Raw genomic sequence first — 26,813 nt, forward strand, 5'->3', positions numbered from 1 at the left:
TTTATAATTAAGGTATGCAATTCTATATTGAGTAACGCCTGATGGGACCTGAGGCCTGATACCCTGCATCTGGACGTTATATATCCCATAGACTTTTAAAGAAACGTACCAAATATACGAAAGAAACAAAATTAAAGCTTCTAAAGAACAGCATTCGTGCTAATGTTGAGAGTAATTCAATGGGTCTAGTTAATCCTCTCAGTCTAGCAAACTCTGCTATCTTTGCGAATTATCAAGTCTCTTATCATAAACGCTTAAGCACACTGCCAAATACTTGCAGCAATGGAAAATGAGTCCTAAGAACAAATTGTTCTTTTTGCAGTAGTTTATACGTTCATACAGCTGTGCTGCTCTGTTCTTCGACATTAGTACTGTGAAATGTTTCACTCCAAGTAAAACACGCATGACCAGAATGGGTGTGTTGACTCCTTCATTTATCCAAATTATCGAGAGGCGGTTTTATTTGAAATAGTGCATTGGGTGAGACCCGTTCATTCCGTAAGCTATATTGCATATCATAAATGTAACGATTTCAAATATTTCATGGAGGAGCAGAAAAACTATTTGGTCTATTTGCGTATATATATATATATATATTGTTTCACGTTTATTCCGTTTGTATAATCCGGCCGTTTGACGGCGAAATTCACAAAATCAGAAGGCGATGGGGCTTTGGAGACTGGCCCTTTTTTGCCTGTGCGTTCGGTGTCTCTATGGAAACCGCGACGACCTAGACCTCTCCCCGAGCGAGTAACGCCAACCTCAATAATATGTTTGGTTGTTTGACGTTGATGATGCCAGTTGCTTGTGGGGATGAAGTGAATTCACGATGGTCAGCAGCATGAATGAAGATCCCCCGTCGCCGAGGTAATCATTGTTAAATTCTAAGCGTGAAATAACCATAGCAGCAATAATACGCCCTCCATCACCTCTGTTGCCAATTGCCATCGTTCACATTATAATATATACTAGAAAAAAACCCTCCGAGGGCAAGTTACAAGCAAAAATGTTTGCGATTTCAAATTCTACTATTCTAAGCGTTCGTTGAAGCGCTGCTACAAATGTGGTCTAAATTTAAGTGCATAAGAATATATCGGCGATGCTTGATTCGCGATGCTGTGTGGGAATGAAGGTAAATCCATGTTACTACCATATATCAGGATGTTTGCATGTAACAAAAGTGCGTGGCGGTAGGTGCTGTCACGCGTCCCTCAAACAGTGCGTAACATTGTTTAATGGCGATTGGAATACGTGAAGGCAAGCGACAAAGTGCTCACAATGGCGCTGAATGTCCAATGAAGCAGCAGCAGCAGCAGGATAGATTTTGAAAGCCAGTCCGGTAAGTTGCAAGGTCGTTTAACGATGGAGTTCTCGTTGAACGAGAACAGAGCAGTTTCTGAAGTGTCGGACTCTAACAGCTTCCATGTTGAAACAGTACGGAAAACGTAAGGCTATAATGTGGCGGCGAAAACGAAAAGTTGCAACATAAGAGCGAAAAATCGGTGTACCCTGCTCCAAATGTAACGTATGAGACTGCACAGCGCTAAGTTCTGTCGTGGAATGGTTGGTCATCAAATTATCATTCTTTAATGGAAATAGATTCGGTATTTCAATATTTAGAATGGCAACGGATTAATAAGACGATGAAACTGATAGTTTACGAAGTCAAAAATTTTCTTTTTCATCGATGTGATCAATAATATACTATCAACTAAAATAGGTATTTGCCTAAGCAGTATGTAAGAATCATCTGTACGTTAAAGCGTATTGTGCTTAATCTATGTATGGTATTTTGTGGGAATTCTTTAAAGATTTAGAATATTCCAAGGGGCTGATTCAGTTATGAACCGTCTATCCTTGGCGGCAAAGCGGATTAAGCCTCTTGAACGAGTTTAGCCGGGAATCGATTATGTTCTCAGGGGCAGCGTCGTCTGCCTTGCCTAGCGCTACGGTTGCAAGGGATTACATTATATACGCTATAGGGTTATGAGAAATAGCTCAACTTATATGTTGTAAATGGGGCAGAGTTACTGTTTACGCGATTGTTATTTCTACGCCAGTTGCGACTCGGCATAATAGGAGTCAATTCAATGAACACCGGTGTTGTTAGTACCTTAAAATAGTTGCCTAGTTAGTACTTTAGTGTGCGTTTTCTACTCGATACTCGGTAGACGATAAGCCATTGTTATAGCATAAGTTAGCCTTGTTTTGCTTCGGCATCTATACGACCCTCTACAAAAAGATATGCTCTATAGTGAGAGTGTGAGCACTCTGATGCTTTTCCTTATTTGTATATATGTCTTAATTTATTTTGATCCACACGGTAAATAACGCTTAGGAAAGTGGAAAAGAAGCCTTTAGTAGCTTGAGACAACTTAATTTAGCAGAACCTTATATCGTTATCGAACTGACAAGAACAAAATGAACAATTGTATTTTTCAAGCCTGTAATGCCCATATTACCCAATTTCTGTCAGATGGTCTACCGCTGAATCGGTCTAATTTGATAAGCTCTCGTGGAGGCGGCTTATACAATGTTACGTTTAATTATGCCGTGGACCCCATTTTTTCCCCACATTCAAACGAAACTAGTACAATTTAGTTCGTCGAACACTCAAATAGAACAGTTATCACAACGATATCTGAGACCACTTGGGTTCATCGTACAGGCTCCATTACTGCGTCCCTCGATAGGCTAGAATAGTCTTTGCAGCAGACTTTACTATAGCTACAACGAAACATGCTAGCACTACACAAAAATCAAACTAAAACGTATTGCTCTTGTTTGAACTAGTAATTTCAATAGGATCTTACTTTGTCATTTACCAGTTCGACTGTCTCACAAATGTTACATAAAGAGCTCAATAGGCTTCATTGCAAATGGGCATAAGGCTCATTGTTCGAGCCATCGAAGGCTGTCTCCTGTACCCCTCTAACTTTAAGAAAAGGTGTGAATTTTAAGCAAGCCGAAACTTTCAAAGAACACTTTTATCGAGGCCGTCCAAATAGGCTAGAAGGGCTCTAATGTTAAGGAGGTCTACGATCGTGCTGCTGATGTTTCGATGACCATTTGAAGAAGTATCGATTGATAAATATTGAAATTTGTATTTCAGATCATCAAATTATCCTGACGTAGCAAACGATCAAATCTAACAACTAGTGGTAATCACAATACTGCGCGCGGTCATTGAAAAATCTTACTTAAGAGTGATACTTAAAAGGAGCATTTGCAGAAGGAGAGGCATACCTTGTTGGAACATCAAATATGCTTAAAGCTATCTTAACTAATCGTACAGATGTAAAAATAATTCGAACAGACTGAATTGCAGATAGTAACAACAGATGTAGAAATCCATTTTGGAGATGCTACTGTGGTCATTTTATTCAACATCTTTAAATGGTCGAGGTAAGCGAATGACTATAGACTGGTAGGCTAATGAAGAGTACTGAGACTCACTAGTAATGAGAACAATGTGTGGAGTTTGTACTTGCTACTTTGAAGTTTTACGGCGAGACATCGATTTCGAATTTTGCGCCATGGCTTGCTGGGTTCGATTTCACTGTGTCAATGAGTAGTCGCTTGTTGCTGAGCTTCAATAGTATCTACCATAGCCTACGGCGGATCGACCATCACTAATACAAACCTGAAGTGTGTACTCTAACATTAGAGCGCTTCTTAGTAATGAACATACGATAGAAGTACTTTTTATTACTCTATTACAGTATCAATGCTAGCTATACCGTTAGGTACAAGGCTTCAAGGGGGCGAGAAGATTTGCTGCCCCTAGCCCTTCCTTATTCTTCTTGTAGTTATTTTGTTTTGGCGAGCATTTTAGTATGGCCTGCAATCATTTGTTATAATATATCTATAAATGTATATACCATAAGAAAGGAACATTAGCTGAAATACTGTATGTCAACCATGTGCAAATAAGAGAATTAGGTCAAATAGCAATACCCCAAATAGCTAATTCCAGCTTTTCTTAGCTTTGAAAATGTCTGCGGACGTCACGGGAAATAAGAATAAGATTCGCTATAAGCTGATTTTAAAATGGCGTATGTTGCTTTGATTGAAAATTATTGCATGCAAAATTAGTGAAATATTTAGCCTGTCATGAGAAGTTCATTGCTGTGACACAGTTGCTATAGCCGCGAGCTAGCAGCTTTCCTTAAATGTATCTAAGCTGAGAAATTTTCCCAAAACAGTCTTTGCGAAAGCGTCGACTCCACAATAAGGCTTAAAATTGCTCGTCATTTTATACCGCATTCAAAATATACACTACAGATAAAGCTCGATTGAAGATTTCGTATCGCGTTAGTAGATAATCAGAATAAGGCCGCAAAATCTATAGCTTTTTCTTCGTGTTTTTTCTTAAATGCTTTATATACGTAACTTGCTCTAGTCGCTATAGGTCCTCTATATAATTGTGTCTTTTACCTTTGAACGAAAGGGCGTTTTAATTAAGAATAGCGCATCGATATTAAGCAACTCATAGGATAAGACCGTATCGTTTCGTATATGATCTAGCCAAACTGAAGCCGAACATCTTCGAATCCAAAAGTTCGAGATACTACTTTACATTATAATAGATTTCCTTGGTTTCCAATCAGAGATCGAAAGGGTGTCAAAGAAGCTATCATTATCAGGTATGTGGGCCAGGCGTCTTCTATTTTTCTTCTGAATATATAACGGCTATTTAAATTACTAAAAACCTTCCGTACTCTCCAGTCTTCACCAACACATATGTGAGGTCACTTTAATTCATTATATATCGTATAATATAACATCGTCGAACACATCTCGTGCCAAAAAAAAAAAATCATACGAGTTCTATCTATTCTCTAGAAAAATTGACTTATTACAGCCGTCGTCTTCTTTTGCTGGGTATTCATCTTTGCTTTGGTAATAGTGTTAAGGCAAGTCACCATTATCTGAGAGCTGATTATAGTTTATCTTCCATATTATAGAAAGTCGTTCATTTCATCAATCATGTCCTCTTCCTTATTTCCTATATATTTGTTAATGGGTTTACGATGAATGACAGATTCAGATCCGAATTAAAGGTTCAAGTGGACTTTTAGGAAGTTCATCAAGCCAATATCTTGATAGTAAATACTATATTATGTTATATATTAAGATACAGTTTGTCTGTAAGCAAACTATTCGTCTGGTAGTCTCATATATTGTCTTCTATTTGGAAGACAATATATGACATTACAAAGAATCATTACGTGACGTACATATAATACGGAAGGTCAGTTAGCTTTTGAAATAGTGGCTATTATCTAGTACACCTCTTTAATCAAGCGGCGTGCATCGATCGTTATTAATAACTAAATCCAGATACATCTGAACAGCATTTTACACACAGACACGATTCAGACGTTCAGCGTTTCATATAGGAATGTTCACAGAGAGTGAGAAATATTTGGTCTTTGATAAACGTCAAGGACTTCGCAATTTCACAGTTATCCGTTTGATAAATTGTCCTTGCACACAGAACAGCGTGAATCTTTGTTTCTACAGGTTACCCATATCAATATGACTTTTCTTTATATTAGAGTTTGCTATAGGAAGTTGTTAATAATAGAAAAGGAACTGGTCTAGAACTTGTTTAGTTCAGCGTCCATCTGAATCTTTTTCAGGTGTGCCAATACAAACTCTTAGCCACTGAGACACCACACACCTATAGGCGACATGCGGGTTCTAAAAGTAAATCAGCGTCAAGCCGTCCAATGCCATAAGAATAGGTAGACTGGCAAAGTGTCGCAAATAGCACTTATCGATCATGTTACATTAAAATTTAATGTATATCTTTTCTGTTTGCCAGAGGTGTCGTCGGACCTTTGAATTGCTCACAGGACCGAGCGTTTGTTTTTCTTTTTTTAGCTTTTTCTTTGTCAGCGACCTCAGGCTAAGGTTCGAGTTGGAACCGATCCTGCGAGTGACGCTCCAGGTTGTATACTATCTACTCAAACACAGTGTATTACTAAACTAGATGCGTATATATGTGGGTTGGGGCAACGAGTGCCGCCTACCCCTTTTTATTGAAAGGCACGTTGAGTCTATTGAAAGATGCTCTGTTTTCTCTTCTATTATCGTGTAGGACTACTAAGCCGTGCGCTTCAACAATGGGATTTTCCTCAGGCTTACTTACCATTGAGATTATGAAACGTGTTCCTAGCTAAATATGCGACGATGACGCCGATATAATCCCACCTAATAGTTATCATATTGTGTCAAATTACTCACCACAATATTTCACGACCTGCCCATTTGATTTGCCGGACTAATAACAATTCTAGGACGCTGGTGCTGTGTATTTTTTTAGATTGGCTGTATTTCTTTAATACCAGTCTTTTATGTGGTAAAAACATACGACCCAACAATTCCGTATCCGACACTGCAGTCTTCGCTATTTTCTCGCTGTAGTTTGTACCTGTAGGTGTATTAGCTGTTGATTTAGACTAGAAATCACGGTCTGGACGGCCGTAAAAAGCGGATGACAATGTTTTATAAACTCTACTCTCGGCAAATGTTCGCCATTAAACCTAAGTAGACTGCGTAGCCACGAGCAGACTCCGTATAGCCGTAAGCGCCCTACGCGCGTGAGAGTCTCGAAAAGGGGTAATTGTATTCTGTGTGGGATTGGTGACAATCCTATCTATAACTACTTGTCATCAACCTCATGCTCGCATGGCGCAAAAACAAATAACTCCTATACAAAGCCGAAAATGTTCCACGACAAGCGTTAGTGCAATAAAGGCTATTTAAGACACAGACAATTCTTCACATGGCTATACAAAAAATTTAACTGGGTCTGTAAGGGCTGCTTTGCTCTAAGGCTTTCAAATGCAGAACACAGGCCGCAATTTGACTTAGGCTGTTTAGCTGCGGCAGGACGATGTAGTGCTCTACGAAGAGTTATTCAATCTGTCATTTTGCGAAATAATCAGCTATTTGATGTTGGACTTTATGCTAGTAAGGTCAACGCTTCGTGACCCTGCTTTTCTATGTCATGTTCACAATACTTTTATTCCGCAACGTGGGCCTAACATAGGGAAGCGTACTCTGCTACTAAGTATTTTCACACCGGAGCCTTAAGGACAACATTCAGCAGCATTCAAGCCAAAGGTGTAGCTTTGATATTGCCCAATCGAATTGTTCTTGGCGTAATATCTTCTCAAACTAAGCGTGCACATCGACAGTAGAAATGTTATTCTGAAACAGGACCGAAACACATTTACAAATAAAATCATTCAGTATGAAATAGAAAGAAACTTCGTTCTCCGAGCCGTTCCTACTGACTGATTGGTTGACTGTGGTTCTCCTATGGCGAAAATAACTCTTATGTTAAACTTTTTTTTTTACCTTTAGACGTAACAGTCCCTTGGAGAACAGCGATTCCTTTAGTTGGTTTTCGAATCGAACAGTACTATTAAGCTAAATTTGGATTATTGGCAGTAGTAATTAGAATAAGACGCTGCTGGGAAATCGCGCGAAGTGTTAGTCAAATGCACCTTGATCACACCGATATGAAGGAAGAATCTGATTTTTTCCCCGATTCAATATTGGCACCCTGAAAAAAAGCATGAAATAAAATCTGAGCAAAAATCAGTTTGAGGATAATTGACCGAATTCAAGAAGAAAAGATCGGGTTCGTACCATCCCCAAAAATACGTAAACCGCTAATCAGCTCCTTATGAGGTTTCTAGAAACGTTACGGTAAAAGGCGAGCAATCTCAAATCTGAATTTCTGAATGGACGCTCTGTACGGCTGTATTATTACTTCTGTGTGTTCAAGATTATTTAGAAGTATCCGTAGAGTGTTCCTGTAAAAGAAAGAAGTAGTTTTAGTCTTAGTAGCGCCAAGAGATCAAGGTACCATTTCAATCACTGCTCGCATCCGACGTTTAACTATTTTCATTTAGATACGGCTGCCTATCTACACACTTACCCAGCACAGATCAACGCAGATCGATAGAAACCAATGCGTCTGAATTCTTGATAATGCATTGTAGGGTCTGCCTATTTGTCCGAGCCATTGGTATTGATTGTTAGCAGATATCTGAGAATAAATTAATGCTAAATATGCATTTGACGTATTTCGGTGTGACTCATCGAAGGGTCGAAATGACTCACTTCGATGGGTCAAACTTAAATATTGCCGTTCGTAGTAAAGTATCGTATAGTTTCTACATAGAGTGGTGTTTACCCAATCGAATAACGATCTATAGAACACGATGTTTATTCGTATACGTTTCGATTGTTACTTATGTGTTCACGTTCAGGGTCTTTACAAGGTGTTTTACTTAAAAAACATAATAAAAATCATCGAAAAACAAACTGCGTACGAGGTGAAGAATCATTACTAATTAACTATATTTTAAAGATATCTTCGGGATCGGCCATTTGTGTAGCATCATTGTGCAACGATTTGCACAAACGGATCAGCAATTAACATCTTGAATGATCGACCTTTTATAAAAAACAGTTTTTTCTGAACTGAATATTATCTATTTTTAGCTACCACGCCATATCGGAACGACTGCGCAAAACGACCTCACCCGATCTTCAATGTCAGCTTTTCTGTGGCGGAAAGTCGTGCAAATACTGCGGTGGAATGAAGTGGCCACCCGAACAGTCTGCCATCAGAGGACTCTACTCGCATTGGTAATATTCATAATCAAGTATCATTAGTTCTTACAATAAGAACATATTATTAGATAAGTCTAGTAGGTGACGCTTGAGATTTCGGTGTATGGCTGGACCGTTCAGTCCGATAAATTCATCCCGTCTACGGAATACATACTGCTATGTGTTGCAGACTTTCACTTGCAAAAAAACGGCCAAAGATCCTCTGAAGTTTTACCATTACTTTCATAGCCAATAAATTCTACGAGTTTCAATGCGGTACCGATTAAGCTGATATCCCCAATAGAATATCGTGTAATCGTATGCGCTTTTAGGTCCGTTTCCTTATTTCACAGACTTCATCAGTTGCGCATATCGGCGCATATCAAACCTTTAGTTTTTGGTATTACAGGATTACTTATATTGATTGACTACCTTTACTAACTACTGTTATATTAACTAACACGCATGTGTATAGCTTTAGATGAAAATAATGTTAAAGGAAAAAGGCTTTTCTGTTGCTAGCGTGAGATACCCTCGGCTCGTGATTCTCTCTTGTTAAGAGCCATAGTATTAATGTTTGTTCTATCATCAAGACAGACCGTTTGACTGAAGCTAGCTTAGAGTCCCAGAATACGAGGCAGTCACGGATGCGTGGAGGCAAGTACTCATGCTAAATATGCCTTCTGAACGCACGATATAAGCAGAGCTTTAGGCTAGCGTTAAACATGACCGGGCAGACGTATACAGATACGCGAACGGACACGTTCACGCCAGCAACAACGGCGTGCGACAAACAGCTGCCATCAATAACCGACCACTTCTGACTCACAGACAGTGAGTGTACTATCGGCATATACTGGCTGTCTACTTTGGTACTACACTGGCTTTGTTCGTGTACATGTGCTCAAATGAACGCACACAAGCCAAAATTCCATCTACATGTATATATATATATAATGCATTAGGCGAACCAATGAGACAAACGTTCTTTTTGTTTGTGTCATAGCTCCGTGTTAACTGTGATTTTTAACAGAATTATGTACACATCTATTTCTATATCTATGTTCTCTGATACCGTAACAGCAGAAGTAATATAGAGAGAAGAAAGAAGGGCTACTAAAATGCTTTTATTCGTGTTCTCCTTAAAATGCAGGCAAATACATTGGCACGTATATCTTATGTCAGATTGTTATTTTGTTTTTCTATTTCAGGGTAACTGATGACGTTTTGGCAATGTCTCGGCCCACGACACGCCTGCTTGTGCGCTATGACATCGTGCAACAGTTTCAGGAGCATGGAATTCGAGCCGTCTTCAATCTTCAAAGTCCAGGCGAACATGCATCGTGCGGAAATGGACTCGAGGATGAGGGTTTCTCCTATAAACCCATGCAGCTCATGGAAAAGCAAAGTACGAGATAGACCTAATTTACAGTTTTCGTTTGTACCTATATTTTATAAATTAATTATTTTAAGTGTCTAATCTATTTATTGATTTGTGTATAGCACACAAACAATATTGCTAGTCACTACGAAGGGCTTTTTAAGTTGATTTTGTAACAAGCCGCCCTTCTAGATAGAAAAAATCTCGTAAATTTGTGCCCATTTCTTAAAAGATGTAGAATAAGAGAGCTGTACTCTGCAATATAATAATGCTTATATAGCAATGATTTAATTATAATATCAAATTTTCCATAGTTTTTTAGCACAAAAGGCGTTCAAAGCTACATTTCCCAGAAGTACCTACGAGCGATGTCCGTTAAGCATTGGCCTGCGATTCTAATCTAGGGTGCTGTGATTCAGATTACAATCTCTTTATAGTGGCCGTAGCAACAGTACTATTAGGAACAGTTAACGGTTCCAGATTTCTCTGATGTTTGGAGGAACGTCATTGTGGCCGTAAGAGGTGCCATGGAAGCGTTTAACACTCCGAGTCTAATCGTTAGCGTCACGGTAGCAGTAACAGAACATCTGAATTAGGCCTTCGAAGCGGATTTGAGTTCTAGTGATTGCTGGCTACCAACGGAAATGTATGATTATAGGTTGCCAGTTTACGGGGTGCTAATGAATTATAAAGGCTTCTTCGCTTTCATGGAATTTCCTTGACAAACCATACTGGCCAATGTGGCCAAGGCCAGCATTGGATCAAGCAGCTTTAGACGACGAGTGAAGGTGGATTTTTTTTCACAAGAAAAACTGGCGGCCATATAACAGCAGCGCCAAGTTAATGGCTGGATCGAGATAGAGTAAACAAGCTAAGCAATGTGCAAACTTCGACATTCAATTGCAGCGTACACAGTTTTCAAGTAACTCAATCAAAAGCGTGCACATTCTTACAAAAAGACCACCACCACGCTGTACCTTGCGCAACAATTCAACCTAGGTTCAATACTCGATACTTAGAAGTGAAGCTATCTGATTAGAGGTATCTAAGTATGTCGGCAACAAAGTTGCAACGAGATCGATTATTATCGATTAGCAGTCACATCTAACACGGGCTAGAGCTATCCTTTATATGATCCTGCCCAAGCTTTCATTACCGTGTCCCGCTTGCGTCTGATGTGTGTGACCGATCTTAACACTCACTCTAGTGTCGAAAAACTGTGTTCGGGCCCTGTCTCGCTTAGGGCCAAAGAGTCCTTCATAGGATCAGTGTAACTGATATGATCTTACAACCAAGGGTAGTGGTAAAAAAACAGTGTATATAATAATATAAACTATATATATAACCTATATATATATATATAACCTTAAAAAAATACAATGGTTTTTGAGTGTGTTACTTTACTTCCTTTTGGTTTAATGGTCCGATCATTTAAAGTGAAAAATGTTTGCTTCTGTTACATTTCAGTATTTTTTTACAATTTTGCATGGAAGGACTATGGAACGCTGCCCAAGTGGACAATACTTGATATAGTGAAGGTAATGTCTTTCAGTCTACGGCAGGGCAAAATCGCTGTACATTGTCACGCGGGCCTAGGACGAACGGGAGTGCTCATCGCCTGTTATCTGGTGAGCTGCTGCTCTATTAACGATGATTTTGCTACTGGTATCAATATTTTGATCCTGTATTTGGTTCGGTATAATACTATTTTTGTATATAAAGGCTTTTGACCGATATTTTCTATTTAAGTCACCTGTTTCGTACGGCAGAGTACCTTTGACGTATTTCTTTGCAATGCCATATTTCTATTCGAACGCACTATGTTAACGCAGATTTGTTTCTCGGTACAACGTAACCAAAACAGTCAAATGTATAAAAAAAACCTAGCACAACTCAACACATGCAAATCTATAACACGTAAGGGAATTTTATGATTAATGACAATTGGTGCAAACAAGTATGTGTTGAGGGCTGCATCCATTCAACTACTACTGGTAGAAGAAGTTAACTTATAAATTTTGCCATCTACGTAAACCGCAACGCTATCAAAAAAACCTCCAGTGCTCGAACCGGGAGACGTAAAACGTAAAAAATGTTTGATGTTTACACTGCATTACTGCAACTGAGGCGGAACGCTTATCACTTATGGGTCTGTAAATCTATGCTATAAATACTCCAATGCTCCCCAGAAGCTTCGCCTCTATGGCGTCGCTTTCTCGTCAAACCAGGCTTCCAAAGCCGTCTGAGCCATTTAGGAGATGGTCGGTATACAGTTATAACTATATGGCACAAATGTCCGAAGCCTATTTGGATGCGTGATGAGAAATATGGATTATTGTTCTACTTTCTATTGTTTATTCATGAAATCCTTCTTTTGAGTGGGACTGCTGATAGCCTTGTATTATATTATATATCAAATTCTATCCAATTGCGTCCTATCGCCAAATTTAGTTCGTATATGCGTTTGTCATTTTTTTAGTCAGCTAGCGCCGTTTCGTTTCTATGATGCGAGCAGCGCCCTCTATGACATCTTTATATATGTATATATATAGATACACACACATCCTATGTTGACGAACGTCTGTTTCTCCGTCTGATGTATGTTTTATCCTTGTTATGGTAATAGTCAGAGGACAAGGCACAAATATAGATGTTGAGTTCGTCCGTTAAATCGATTCCTCTAAATTTAGCGCTCAAGAGTTGCTGGGATCATTGGGAAGATGTAAAATGCTGACCGCCCCCCGATCGTAAATTAATAATTGGTGCATTAAAAATCGCTTGGAGGCGCAAAACTGAGTCCCCTTAACAGCATCATTCAGACCGAGCAGAAACCGACGACCGTTATTCTACCGCTTAAAATTATTTTATATACTACAAATAGTTAAGTCTTAAGCCGGGTCAGAAATCATGGACACTCTGCGTTTTCAGTAATTGGTAAATAATTTCACATTCGTAGGTTATTTTTTCTTTTTGCTATAAGAAACAAGCTAATCTAATTATGTTCATCGCTAAGCGCTTAATGGAAGGAGCAAGCTTTTATTTTGGCATAATAGCTGGTGTTTCGTTCAACAATTCAGGTCGAGTTATAAAAATTTTTAATTAAAATAACAGAATTCTTGTGCTTCTTAAAGTCTCTAGAATAGGAGGCATCTTACTGAATCGAGCTTCCCTTCGAACCCTTCAAATAATTGAAACAGTCTTCCACGAAAGACATAACACATATTTTATTAAACCTTTATATAAACTGCGAAAAACTAGTTACAGCGTAGTTGTAACTAACAGTGTAGTAACAACCTACCCATAGAGATAATCATAGTACTTGATAAAGTTATTATACACACAAAACCTACCCGAGCATATCTCAATCGTATAGTTAAAGATGCTTCATAGCTTAAAAGCTGCATAGCTCGAGACATTCTCATCTTATCGTAGGTTACCTTGCCATTTTATACATAGGCCCCGGTATGATGCAGTAGACATCATCGAATCGAGCTATCTTAGAACAGCTATCGTACATACAGAGTACATCTCGATGCTGTCTGCACTGTACTGCACGTAATAAATAAGATTTACGCAGAAGCCATGAGAGTCGAAGCTATATCTCTCATCATTAGATCGTTCCCAGGCGTTTTTCCTCATCTCATTTACACTATACACTGCATGGAAAAAGATCCGTATGGAAGTTGCTTGCACAGATCGACAATGTTGTCGTGATTTGTGGCTTTCCGACGAACTGCACGTGTGATCTTATTTTTGCAGTGTGTTGGTACCGACGTTATGCACTTGTTGGCCAGGGCACTTTACTGCATAGCTCCTAGGAGCTAAACAATTCGAGTTTTATGCTTGGAACTGCCGTTAGGCCTTCAAACCGATTAGGATCTAGACGCACTCCGCTTGACATTCTAATTGTTCACGTTAGTCATTATTAGAATTGCTTGCAATCCTAGATCCCTTAAACTGGATTTCGCCCTAATTAAGCACTTTGCCATATAAGCGATTAACAGAATTTGGTGTCTTCACACGTGGATACAGTGATATTCACACGTAAACGGTCGGGTTATATCGCGGGTGGAGGAGAAAATGGCATCTAGAAGACCAGACCAGTCGATGCTGCTATTGCTGCAACTGCTCATCAGCTGGAAAGTTTCTGTAAAATGGGTGGATAAATTGGTGGGTGTGCAGTCCGGGAAGTTTGTGTTCGCAGACGTTGATTGCCAACACTATGACCTGACGGCACCGCTGTGTCTAAGGCAGATTCATTCTGCCTTGCCAAATTATGTCCAATCAGTACGCTTATATAAATCGTTTACCAAGATCATAAAACTGACTGAAATGCTTGATGAGCCTTTCTCTTACAAATTTACAAAACAAATCAATTTCGTTACTGGTCAGCAGGCTATCTAAGTATTCCATATGGTACTGATTGCCATTTAAGAAAAGTTATAAACAACACTTATTTGTTCATTAACACAGATATGAGCGACAAAGTTATTGTAAATACTAATACTTTGGGCCATCTTTAATTATGCGCAGTGACCCTTAAGGACCATGACAGGTTTTAATGTCACATAACTGAAATAATGGAATTTTGTCAACATTTTCTTTCTAGATCTATTGGCTGCGATGTCGGGCAAATGACGCAATCCGGTATGTTCGTCTGAAGCGACCAGGTTCAATTCAGACTTCAGATCAAATACTTTGCGTTCAAGAATTTGCCCAATACGTTCTTCCCCTCTTTGTCGTTTTTCCAGCACAACAGTAAGTTAATCAGTATTTTCAAATTGTGAATATGTGTGAAGCTGGGTATATCGTCAAAACTCGTAAGTGCCACGCTACCAAAGCAAATACTACAAGTGCACAACGCTATATATATATACACACCACTTTTTCTGTCCTATCTAAACATACAAGAAAACAAATCAAATACAAACGATTTATCGGTGGTATGGCATTTTAGCATATAGTCTGTTAGAATGTATAGGATGTTAGAGCAAAAAAACCGATTATTTTTTAAATCTCTCATTAGTCTCTTGCAGGTTACATGCAGCTTTTTTTTGTTAGGGCGCGTTATTGTTGTCGCGGTAGATCGCGCTTTGTTGAAGGATCGCGGTTACTTTCAAAGATAACAAAGCTGATACTTTTCCTATAGTAAAATTAGGATGCCGCTTATCTAAAATTTTCGCTGGTCCTGACATTCGTAACGTTGTTCTTCAGGGACAAAGGAAAAAAGACGTATACGTTGTGGAAGTGTTTGGAAGATCAAAATAAAATCCTTCATGGCTTAGAGCAACGTCATCTGCGGTAAGCATTTTTAAAAAATAAAAATTCCGATTTGCAGACATCTGGTTATAGTTAGCTAGAGATGTTAGTCCAACGAGACCTTGAATTGGATTTGCATAGGTTGCACGTGGGCTTGCCAATTTATACGACAGTATTATTTAGCATCGTTTTTACTGCAAACGCAAAAAGACAAGCTTATAGGGGTAATACAATTATTAATTTCAAAAGGTAGTGTCAAAAAATAAGGAGCCAATAGATCTTACACCGGAGATTTCAGACTATAATAGTCTTCAGCTCCAGTCCTGTTAGAGGACTCACGCGAACCAAAGCGGTCTCGTAATCAGGCAGAGTTGTCAATAAAAAAAACTATCTAAGACCCGCGGGAACATCTTGTGGTCTAAATAATGCAGATATATCCCGCGGCTAGTTTATCATTGTTGTGAACGGCTGGTCCATCTTGCTACACCTGACAAAGGCCATTCGACGGCATCGTCAGAAGACAGCGAAAATATCGAGGTGAGTTCGACAAATTTCGTATGTGACTGAAGGCGTGCTATTCGTAAATGCCAATTTTTCACGCGCTTCATGCCTTCGCTGATTTTAGGTATTACAGAGTCAAGTAATGTTTATGTACTGATAATTTGGTTAAACGATGCAGGTGCGCCCTATTAACGACGAAAAACGTATTTGACTCGATCGTCAGATTATAATTCTCCTTTAGGGATATCGATACTGCCCAAAAAACAATTCCTTCAAGTCACTTTTATCAGGTACCCAGTGTATATATGTATCAGATTAAATAACTACTGGTAATTATAAGATTCATTCAGCTACTACTATTACCTATTTGATCCACAAAGAACTTTTGCTTTACCTATCTTATATATTATATCTATCTAAACACAATGTTCTATACTGGCCATAAACTGCGCTTACAGCAGACATTTGTTATATCGCCCTTCGCGCCATCTCATGCCAAACAGGGAACGCTACATAGAGCTTTATGCTGAAAAAGCGTTTAATCCTATCCACTGCGAATCAGTACGAAGATGACTAATTTAAGCGACTGCACCATATTATCACAGCTGTTTTTCTCCTTATTCTATAGAGTTATTGTTGGGGTCTGAGCGTGTGTTTCGCAGCTGCAGTTCGACCAATGGCCATTCGTTCATTTGATTCGTACAGAGCGCCATTGCTCATGCTGAATAATGAATCGGAATACTAGCTAGGCTTTATTATCATTGTCCTAACTTTAAAGCCATCTAACTTCTAGCGTTGTCTCCTTCTGATTAACTGATGCACTCAGATCGAAAAGTGCACCGAAGCTTTACCAATTGGCTTTTGTGCACTCGGCTAAAATAACAATTTACGCTGTCAATCCCAACGAGAAGGAAACCAAAGACCTAATTACATTGCATGAGCTATTGACATAGCGAAAGATAGGTTGTTATGCCGGCGGAGGAAGACATTCCTGAATGTATTTGCGGTAACTGTAATCGAGTTGTTTATCCATTTCTATGAATAAATAGTAAAACGTATAGATGACGTCGACTTGGTCACATCCGTCAATAGAGGCGCTGCCCGCGTCACAGCAGTAGTCCATCAATAGTAGAACAATCCAACGGAGCCCTGAAATTAAACCAATTTGACGATACTTTATACGGAACAGCACAACGTCGAAAAGCCGATGGGCCAGAAAGCTTTGAACAGATATCAGCGGACGACGATAAGTGACGTTTTCGACAAATATGCTAAACCTTCTGCCAAAAATTGTAGACAAGCGCGTGTAAGTAAATAAAATTTGTCGCTTTGAAAAATGCTGCAAGCCATGACTAATGTTTCTGGACAGGTTCCTGGGCAAACCATGCAAACGGAGTACGTTTCTACATGCCACTGTGAAATCGCTCTTAATTCTTTTGTACGTGCCTTTAGCATCTTACCGTTCTGAACTTCGCATAGTACGTAGCATGACGCTAAACGGAATTTTTTCAGGGACTCACAAGTACACATGACTTCATGAATGTCGTACCGTGCGGTACCACCGACTCTTTTTGGTGGTACCTAAGTTAGCCCTAATATTAAATTTACTGTGGCTTCTTAAATTGGCTTCCGTATATTGTATAGTCGGCTGTGTATACAGCAGTCATAGGACGGCAAAGCACCATAATATGCCTAACCTAATCTTAAATAGATACTAGTCGTATATATGGCAAGGATTTGAAAGGCATAGTGAACGGTTTGAGGGTTTTGTGTGCTCTCTGTTACGAATAACTTCAGGAAAATTTATGATTACGATGGTAATCCATTATCTGTGCATGTTGTATATTATGTACGCTTTGGCTAGGTAGGCTTAGGTCGGCCGGTTTGTTGTCGTCGAATCAATAGCTTTTGATGGAACCAGATTATCCATCGTTCGGCCAAGACAAGAGAGATGTCTTCTCTGTGGCATTATCCATTGCATTTTGCTACTTACGTTTTCGCCCCTAAAATCTTGCAGTTCCGCTTGAGCATCGGCTTGCTATTGACCAGAATGTATTGTGTTCGTGACCGCGGCTAACATCGGTAGCTGCTCACTCATATCTTTTGGGTTCGACAATGGTTTTTTTTTTATCAATTTCTCATTGTTTTCGCTGATTCCAAGGTCAGCTTGTATGTTGACTTATTGGTTCTTGAATTGAGTTTTAAAGATGACTTAACAATTGTTGTAGTCCTTTCATGGGAAAGAATATAGTTTTTATTTGCGCAGTTATCCGTATATACACAACACAAGCTTGTTAAGGCACGATCGCTATATACATAGGGTGCCAAAGCTGCAAGTAAATAAAGCGAAAACCATCGTTCTTAAGCACTTCCAAACCAATTCAAGTAACCATCAGAATTAATTTTAAAGGAAATAATAAAATATGCATTCTAGTACTTCTGATTCCAATATTGGTACTAAATAAAGTATAAATATATAAATAAAAGAAGTACTAAATAAAATGCACCATTAGTCGTTTCTTCGCTACCGTGATTAAATAAACCAGCAACTAAAGTCGAAGTTTAACTTAAAATTTTTTAAGTATTTTCATTCAGTAATGCTGCATTGCGCATTACGGTAACGTTGTTCAGAGTTGAACGTTTCTGTTGATTGCGAATGAAGGGTTGCTTGATCTATGATTGCTAACCTATATTGTATACAGCACGTGTTTGTACTTGTAAAGCTTTGCGTTTCGGTGTCTTCACACTAGCAATATTTAGCGCCTCTTATGATCATCTCCTAGTTGAACAACTTGACGGCGTTCTATCAAGACTTCATAGGCGCGACTTACGATGACACTGTGTGGAAACCTGCTACGACTCCGACTTCGACGTCAGCGCCATCATCAGCCGCCAGCCAACAGCAAAACACAGAAGGCCAGTATTCTTCTATATATATATATATATATATATATATATATATATATATATATATATATATATATATATGTACCACGTGTAGTTTAGTAAAATTTGGTTGATCACAACTGGATTTAATTCATGTGCATGGCGATGGTGATGATTGTCCTGTTCTGGAAAATAACTACCCTGACATGTCACCATTGTTAGTATCAGAAATGTCTAATTTAGAATTCACTCTGTAATTTCTAACAGATTCTGATTGATTAAAATTCAGATGAGATGATGGTCTCAGGTTTGAAAGGTCTGCTCGAATCAGCAGGTCTGTACTCGAATCTCGAATCTTCGGATGATTCCGATGTGAGCGACGAGGAAGTTTATTCGAATAGTAAGTAGATGATCGCTTATAAAGATTCTGAATCCATAATAAGAAGAAAGAATCCAAAATGAGAGGAATAATAACACCAGTGTAAAACAAGCATACCAACCAATTTATTATGCGTATATGGCTAGTTCAAACTACTCACAATATAGACCAGTACTTCCTAACAACTTGGTAATATTATTATCACCTACCGTTTCATAATAAACTAGGTTGTAGAACATTGTAGAGTACCAGTTTTCTCTTCTTTATATTTGTTCTGATGCGGCGTACAACTGCCGTTCGGGAATAGATTAAAAAACCTCACGGAAAAGCCTCAGCAGATTACAACCAAGCTTCTCCGTAGTACATTGGGCGCGGCAGCTACTTTGAAGCTGAGAGGAGCGAAAGTATTGAATCCATTATGAACTAATAGCTTAGTATCGTATTAAGGCAATCGCCATGGAAACCGTTGGAGAAAATACGCCTAATTTAGATTAATAAAAACTCGGAATTCAAATTCTCGGAAGCTCAAAGACCACGACCATACATGAACCTCCTGTACACAATCTTGATGCATGTTCGATCACAGAACATTCTAGGGTGGAATCGATCCACATCAGAGAAGGAGAACTTTTTTCCAAGCTTAAGCAACTGAATAGCGTGTTACGTATGCATATTATGTATATTTGTGATATGGAAATATGTTTTCAGTATCTTGGCTATCTCTTATACCTTTCTCCCCTTGTTTGCTGTAAATTACGTGCTTGCGTGTTTAGCTAAGTTGATGTGTTACATATATTTATTTGGATATATGAGAGTCAATGCACAGAATACCACGCACGTAAGGAATAATATTACATGCGTTTTCTGACAGAAGCAGCATTATCTACATATCCATAACTCTAATCACCTTCTAAAATCCGCCAGTGCATTTACAGCAACTATTGCTTTTTATTAATCAGTATCACAAAAACGACTCCGAGGGCTGCTTCCTTAGTCTTTAGATATTATTAAGATATAATGATACTATGAAGGCAATGCATCTCATTGCAACACATGGGGTCTGTTAGTATGCCTAGAACACAATTATTATCTAAGAGCTCTATAAACTCTAAACCATGTCGCCGAGTCTTTCAGGCTCAATTAGCTTTCATGCCACGCGGGTAGTAAACAACACGGTATGAGGCATTAGAAGCGCTCAACGATAAACAGACAGGATTACTAATCACAGTCGATCGGTAGTTATTATGAGTCATTATGTTATACCATTATAGCAATGCAAGTATACAATACAACGGCCTAGAAGGTAATGATATGACACGTGTTTGTATGCAGGTGTAGAAGCAAGCCGCGAGCGGCAAAGTCTTCTTGAAAAAAATGTTATTTACCGACAGCTTATGACTTCGAAGGCAGTACGTGCAACGCAGGTGGCAGCCAGCTCCAGTAGCTGCGCAAATATAGGCCGTTCTTGTCTGCATCTGCCCTTTGTAGGCCCTTCCACTAAAGTTGCACCCTCTCCTTTCGAAGAAGCGCACAATAACCACGAACACAGCCAGAACGAAAGCGACGCACCTGAAGTAGTTGAGTTAAGGCATTCACTGAATGAAGCTCTTCTTCAGGCCAACAAAGACCTACGTAACTATAACCAAAATGATGCTGACGATGATGAGGGTCAACACGATGGCGCGGGCAGCGAGACTCCTTTTTTTAACGGACATGGCGATGCCGGATCTGGGGCCAACTCAAACGCTCGCCAGTGTTCGAGGATCGTTGCCAAATGCATGCTTTTTCAATACAGCGATCTTCAGCCGTCCTTCTGGGTCTTCATCCGAAAATACAAGCGGGCTCTCAACGAAGATGCAGGCACGTAGATGGAAACACACGAATCATATGTGCAACTAAGTGATACGAATTTGCCCCACCTAATAATAAAATTGTGACTTTATTTTAAAGTGTTTCCTTTCGGCAAAGCTGGTACAAGACGGCAATGTTCAACGACCGTTAATTTCTTGGCGACTATTAGGTTTTGCGTGCACGGCTAATCTTCTAGCTTGTAACCCTGAACTTAATATATGGCTTTTACACATTGCATCACTTTCCTTAAAAATTTTTTCTTACTAACTTATTAATTTATACACACATACATTCTATGTGATTCAATAGTTGATAAATTGATTTAATAGTGTGCTGTATCCTTAACTTACATGAAAGAGGCCGAAAGAACATACGTCCCTTTCTATCTTGCTTATATACACTCTTATATATATATATAGCAAACGTGGTTGTGAAGCATCCGTATAATTAATTATACACCCTATTTTACATATCAATATCTCTTCATGTATTACATGAAACTTCGTATTACAAAGCTTGTAGCGGCCAACGAGAGTACTTTTTAACACGAAAGTTTACAAAATGGACTCAAATGTGTAGAAAGTGCTTTTTGTGAAACTAGCTGTTGCAATAATACTTGCTCAGCCTAAACTAACTTAAGGATCGTATTTTATATTGTGTACTCATATTTGGTAATGGTGGTGCACTGTAGGTGCGTGGGAACGATTGAAAAATGAACCCAACCCATGCGTCGTCGCGGCACTTTTGTGGGCATTTCTCGAATCCGGTTTAAGCGACCCGGTGCTGTCCCCAGCTGAGCTCACGCAAATAGTCCTAAAACCTCAGCAGCCTGCTTCTGTTCTTCAAACATTTCCCAAGGTAACTCTTCTTTGATTGTGTTAATAATGTCTATAGAAATTGGCTAAACGAAGCTATTATTAGGAAGTGTTTTCTTCATCTATTTCTTATCCCGAAACGGATGCATAAGAAGCAGCAAAAAAGAAAATAGCATATTTTAAGTAATACATACATTCTTACTGTTATTACCTCTTCATGGTAGTTTTGACTTTTCCATTTGAAATGAGTGCGCATTCATGGCAATAAACACAATAGTGAATACTTACAGATAGCTCTATCTATTTTTTCGTATTTCTATTTTGTTTTACCTTTTAGTCATTTGTCTCTCAACTTGCTGTATGATAATGATTTCCACAGTATTGAAGTCCGTAGATGTACAAAGAATTTCAGCATTTCCAATGTACTTGGAACTTAAATTTTTAACTTGTGGAAGTCATTATGGCATTTTTGTTTGGAGCATGAAAAACAAAGGCTTTTTCGCCGAAACCGAACAGATTTAGAAATAGAACACGAAAATATTAGATATGCCTATATGCAATACAAAAGTGTTTCCCGTTGTTTAAGCACGGGCAGAGTTGTAAAGAATGCAAGTGAGCTACGAATTCTCAGGCCAATACAATGATGTAACAATGAAAATTTAGGTATCTGCAGACAAATTAATTTTAGAGATAAGGTAAAACAACGTAGTGAGCTTAGGGTTTAAATATCTGTTGATTGGTGGAATTTATATTTAAAACAACAACAACAGGAACAAGTCTTACATTAACGATAATATATGTTATCGTATTCCTTTTTTTCATCGTACCCGTTCGAAGATCGGCTGCAAAGGCCAAATGAGTCTCGTCTAACTCGAACGCCTATGAAATTGTTTCTATGACTTCCGGGACGACGTACAAATCAAATGGACAAATAATTTCGGCTTGCCGATTTGCGTAAAAAAAAATACAGGCATTTTGCCGAGTATATCCTCCACAGCGCTCAAGTGCAAATACAACTCGAAATAACTTTTCCCTTACGTAGCCTAGGTAACATGATGCAAATAATAAATAGCCGTATTTCTTGTGTAACAAGTAAACGATAAATTGTTGAAAAGCATAGAAAAAGAGCTTTCCTTTTAAGACTTGAAATGAAAGCAGAAGCGAGTTAAAAAGAATCGAAAAGTTGCGTGCTAATATTAGATTTAATCCATCTATAGAGTGGCCGGATTATGTTTAGACTTCTGCTCACACCTTATTCCTAAAACAGCAGCAAAAACAGTAGTAAAAAAAAAGAGATGCTTCAACGAAATCTTCTGCAAAAAAAAGGTCGAAGTGTCATTTCCTACAGTCATATTTGTTCAATGTAATCATGAACCACCGAGTACAACTTTGATTCCAGGCCTAAACCGCTCAGAGACACATTTCGAATGTTTCCTTTGCAACTGTGCAAACATAGCACAAATGGGCCACTCGGCGCTGTCGCGTCGAATCTTACTGGACTCATGCCCATTAATGCAGCATACGCGGCAACTCAGCGGATTCGAACCAGAGTCATACAGCGGTTATGTGCATTCATTCCGGCACATACTCATATACTTACGCGGCGAATCCGATTCTAACGACCAGCTCTCTGACAGACAAATGCTTCGTACAAACACTTTAGCTATCTATTGTTTCACTGCAGCGCGTAAAGCCTACAAAGAAGATGACGTCCTATGTAATTAATTAGTGGGAAAATTGTTTTTACCCATAATACATATATCATTTACGTTGTACGTAAGCCAGCGATCAGTTTCATGGATTTAGAATAAAAACCTTCTCGGTAGAGAATCACTTAATACTTCATTTTTCATATAATTAAGATGCAAATGGCACCTGTCAAATATCTTGTTTCAGTTGGTCTTAGAGAGAATCTGTCTAACATTTGTGACACGTGCCTAGGGTCTCCGTGACATGGTTTGAATCTCTAACGTGGTGACCCCACTCTCATGAAATGTGTGAGCCAGCTATCCATGATCATCAGAAATGCATTTTTAGGCGACATCGATCAACTCCGAAGTCCGCACTTTTTTATGCCTTGAATTTTCCGTTAAGCTGTGACGGAACCCGCTTCTGCTTTCACATGCTCGATTTAGAGCAACCCATGAATGCTGTGATATCTGTGGGGATCCAACGCGAACCGACACACTGTTGTTTTTTTATCATGGCTGCAAGTTTGCTTACATCGTGCCTGAAACGAATTTAGTTTCCCTAGCAATTTAGTTTCGACTGAATACATTCGTAAAACCGTAGACGATCAGCCAAACAAGCTCCAATTTAATCAGCTTGTTTTTTATAGTAGACTAGCATTAGGTATCTTCTACATTTCTATATGATCTGAAAACTAAGCTTTGCAGTGGAATGTTGGTGTTTTGATCGAATGAACCCTGTGGCACAAATGTCACTTTTTTTTTTTCATATTTTCTTATTATTTGCATTTAGAAGCTCATTTTACGTATCTACGCACAACCGAACCGCACGGTTGCGCTTTGATGACCCCGTCACAGGTTAGAGTAACAATAAGTAAACCTAAGATACAACACAGAAATAATGCAGTAACGAGGCAAACCAGGCTTGAGTTGACGACTCATGATGGCTCGTAATGATACTAACTTGATTTTAGAGGCACGTCAGTGTCTCTACGGTCAAATGCTTCTATTAACTAATGAGTGTTCCCGAAAACATAGGGCATACGCATGACGACCGAATATTTAGTGCGTTTTCTCGCAAAGCTTGATGTCGATCCTGATATCCACGAATGTCTAGTCCAAAGGCTATGCGGTGTATTGACGCACCAAAAAATGGCTTGCAAAGGATCTCTAATGCCAAGGTTGGTTCAGTTCTAACACATCGATTATAACTTATATTGATAAATCCGTGTGCTATCTATATCGAGACACAACTTGTTCGTATGTAACCAGCATGAGCCCCAGCAGCTAGTGATAATACGATTCACACTGCCTATATCTACACTACTCTTTCTAATTATTTGAGGAGTTTCGGAATAATGCTTTAGCCTCTTCTATGATTATTCCACAGGCATACGAAATGGCCGAAAATGCGAGATGGCACAAGCAAAGAGGTGACCCGCTTCATAAATACATTGTTTGATATGGTACAAGGCTCATCTGGATCTGGAAGACGCTGGAAAGCTATATCCTCACCTGACTTTTCAGATCATTCTTTGCTCAACAACAACCACAACGACCAGGACCATCATTCTTCATCAGGCGGTCCGAACCATAAAAACGCGCGCATTTCTACCAAAACTGCCATCAATATCGTGGCATTGGCGATTGCGCGATAATGACGGCTTTATAAAATCGCCAGTCGATTATTATATTGTTGATTCTCAGGAAAGCCGCGCTCATGGAATCTAGTAGAATACAAGCTAACTTGTTGGGCATATTTACCTACCAAATAGGGTGGAACGCTTAAGACGTGTCATGCTTGATTTGTAACATATAAGTTTGTTGTGCTATGCAGGCAAACCTTCTCGTTCGAACGCCGTTTTTAACCAAACAAGCTGCTGATGGCTTAGCGCCTAGTGGGATTTGGTCGCAACTACAACACTTTATCGGCACAAAATGTCTACAGTTTTCGGGTTGCTAAATCGAAGTGTGGAATCCTTTAGGTACTTGCGAGTGTATGCAAAGGTTGCTGCGACGGCTTGCCTAAAGCTCTATCAGTTTTAAATAATGACTTCCGTCATCTGAAGGTAAACACAGTGATTTTGTGGCATGTGGGAAAAGAGAGAATATTTGTCTCCCAGAGAATGCGTCAGGGTCTTCCGATAATCTACGATATTACCCAGTCACGCTCTTCCCACTTGATTTTCAACAAAGATTAAATAATATTTTCCTATAGCAACCTTATATTAGTCTCCTACGGGAATTTTCCATTCTTTCTTGCGTTATTTCGACCCAGAGGGGAAGCAGCTTTTGACATGTGCTTTTCCACATTAATAAATAAAAAAATATATACGATATATGGTTCTTATTAACTGGTTTTACTCTTCATGAATCTTAAATAAAGTTTTGAATATTAAGTGCTTCCATTAAACATATCTATGGCATTGCTGATTATGATAATTTCTGAGTGACCCACTGGTCGTTTAAAACTTCTAGAAGTTGCAGGTTGTGATATCGCTTACTATTATGATGTTATACTAGATATTTATTATAGCACCTGTTACCATGTGTGAAAGAACCTTGATAGTCTTGGCAGTTACAATTAAGAAAAAGTGAGATAAGATACGATACGATAAAACCGTGTATATACATAAAAAGCTTTGCGAAACCACTAATTTCATTGGAATCAGTCCATTTCATCCATAAATGTAGTTTCTATGCTACATGCAACACATTATATATCGTTAGCATTGGTAATTGGTCGCTAGGATTTTCCTACATATATTATAAAAGACGAATTCATTTCTTTTTTTACGGTTAAAATCTGTGGTCATTGGAAAATTATTTATTGACAGACCATTTACCATCAATTTTCCTAGGTTGTAATGCACCTCTGTAATGCACTACAGACCAAATAATATATGATAAACAAACATGAAAGTGAGAGCCTGCATACCTAATAAATGCTTGGGTTTTTCAGACAAGGTTAACTTTGTACTCGATACCATAAATGCAGAAAGTGACTGGTCACATAATTGAGTCAAATAATATAAACAGATATGTAAATTAGTTCCGCAGATACGTCTAGAATATATTTTTTCCAAAGTACAACAGTTGTCCAATACATAAAAACGACTCTATTACTCTTATCTCATGGACTAAGTCTTACCAAATTTTTTTAGCTGATACGCAAAATTTTTTTCCTGCAGATTTTACATGAAAAGTACATAAGGTTGTAATGTGATAATGTAGAAAGTATAGATGTGATATTCTATTCTAATGAATGTGGAATGGAATGCTAACGTCAAGGCCCAACGTGTAAATCATTGTATAATTAATTGTGTCTTCTTTTATTGTCAATAAACATGCGTTCTAATTGTACCAATAAATTTAATAATCCCTGCTTGTTTTGTTGTGATCAATGATTACCCTTT

At 38.7% G+C, this 26,813-nt stretch overlaps 1 protein-coding gene across 7 annotated transcripts; it reads left to right on the forward strand.

Annotated features, from left to right (window-relative positions):
* Positions 1 to 718: 718 nt before the first annotated feature.
* On the forward strand, positions 719 to 26,776 carry LOC111244926 (protein tyrosine phosphatase domain-containing protein 1-like). 7 transcript variants are annotated; one of them, XM_022792508.2, is made up of 13 exons: positions 719 to 867; positions 8,527 to 8,673; positions 9,849 to 10,045; positions 11,486 to 11,646; positions 14,628 to 14,776; positions 15,233 to 15,319; positions 15,709 to 15,814; positions 18,562 to 18,694; positions 18,954 to 19,064; positions 20,376 to 20,903; positions 21,586 to 21,752; positions 24,436 to 24,578; positions 24,788 to 26,776. In XM_022792508.2, the coding sequence occupies exons 1-13, from the start codon at positions 830 to 832 to the stop codon at positions 25,053 to 25,055; spliced, it is 2,235 nt and encodes a 744-aa protein (XP_022648243.1). In that variant the 5' UTR covers positions 719 to 829; the 3' UTR covers positions 25,056 to 26,776. The 7 variants fall into 7 exon arrangements, with proteins under 7 accessions (XP_022648243.1, XP_022648246.1, XP_022648245.1 ...); XM_022792510.2 differs by lacking the exon at positions 719 to 867 and adding an exon at positions 891 to 1,339; XM_086979692.1 differs by lacking the exon at positions 719 to 867 and adding an exon at positions 1,360 to 1,563.
* Positions 26,777 to 26,813: the final 37 nt, after the last annotated feature.

The sequence above is a fragment of the Varroa destructor genome, unplaced genomic scaffold, assembly GCF_002443255.2.
Source record: "Varroa destructor unplaced genomic scaffold, Vdes_3.0 BEIS01000002.1, whole genome shotgun sequence".
NCBI lineage: Eukaryota > Metazoa > Arthropoda > Arachnida > Mesostigmata > Varroidae > Varroa > Varroa destructor.

What these genes read in the sequence shown, in the direction of transcription:
- LOC111244926 (XM_022792508.2), top strand. Translation starts at nt 830, where the DNA reads ATGGTCAGCAGCATGAATGAAGATCCCCCGTCGCCGAG. An exon ending in GCAGCTCATGGAAAAGCAAA is followed by an intron (nt 10,046 to 11,485) that starts GTACGAGATAGA and finishes GTTACATTTCAG; the next exon opens with TATTTTTTTACAATTTTGCA. An exon ending in CCAACAGCAAAACACAGAAG is followed by an intron (nt 18,695 to 18,953) that starts GCCAGTATTCTT and finishes ATTAAAATTCAG; the next exon opens with ATGAGATGATGGTCTCAGGT.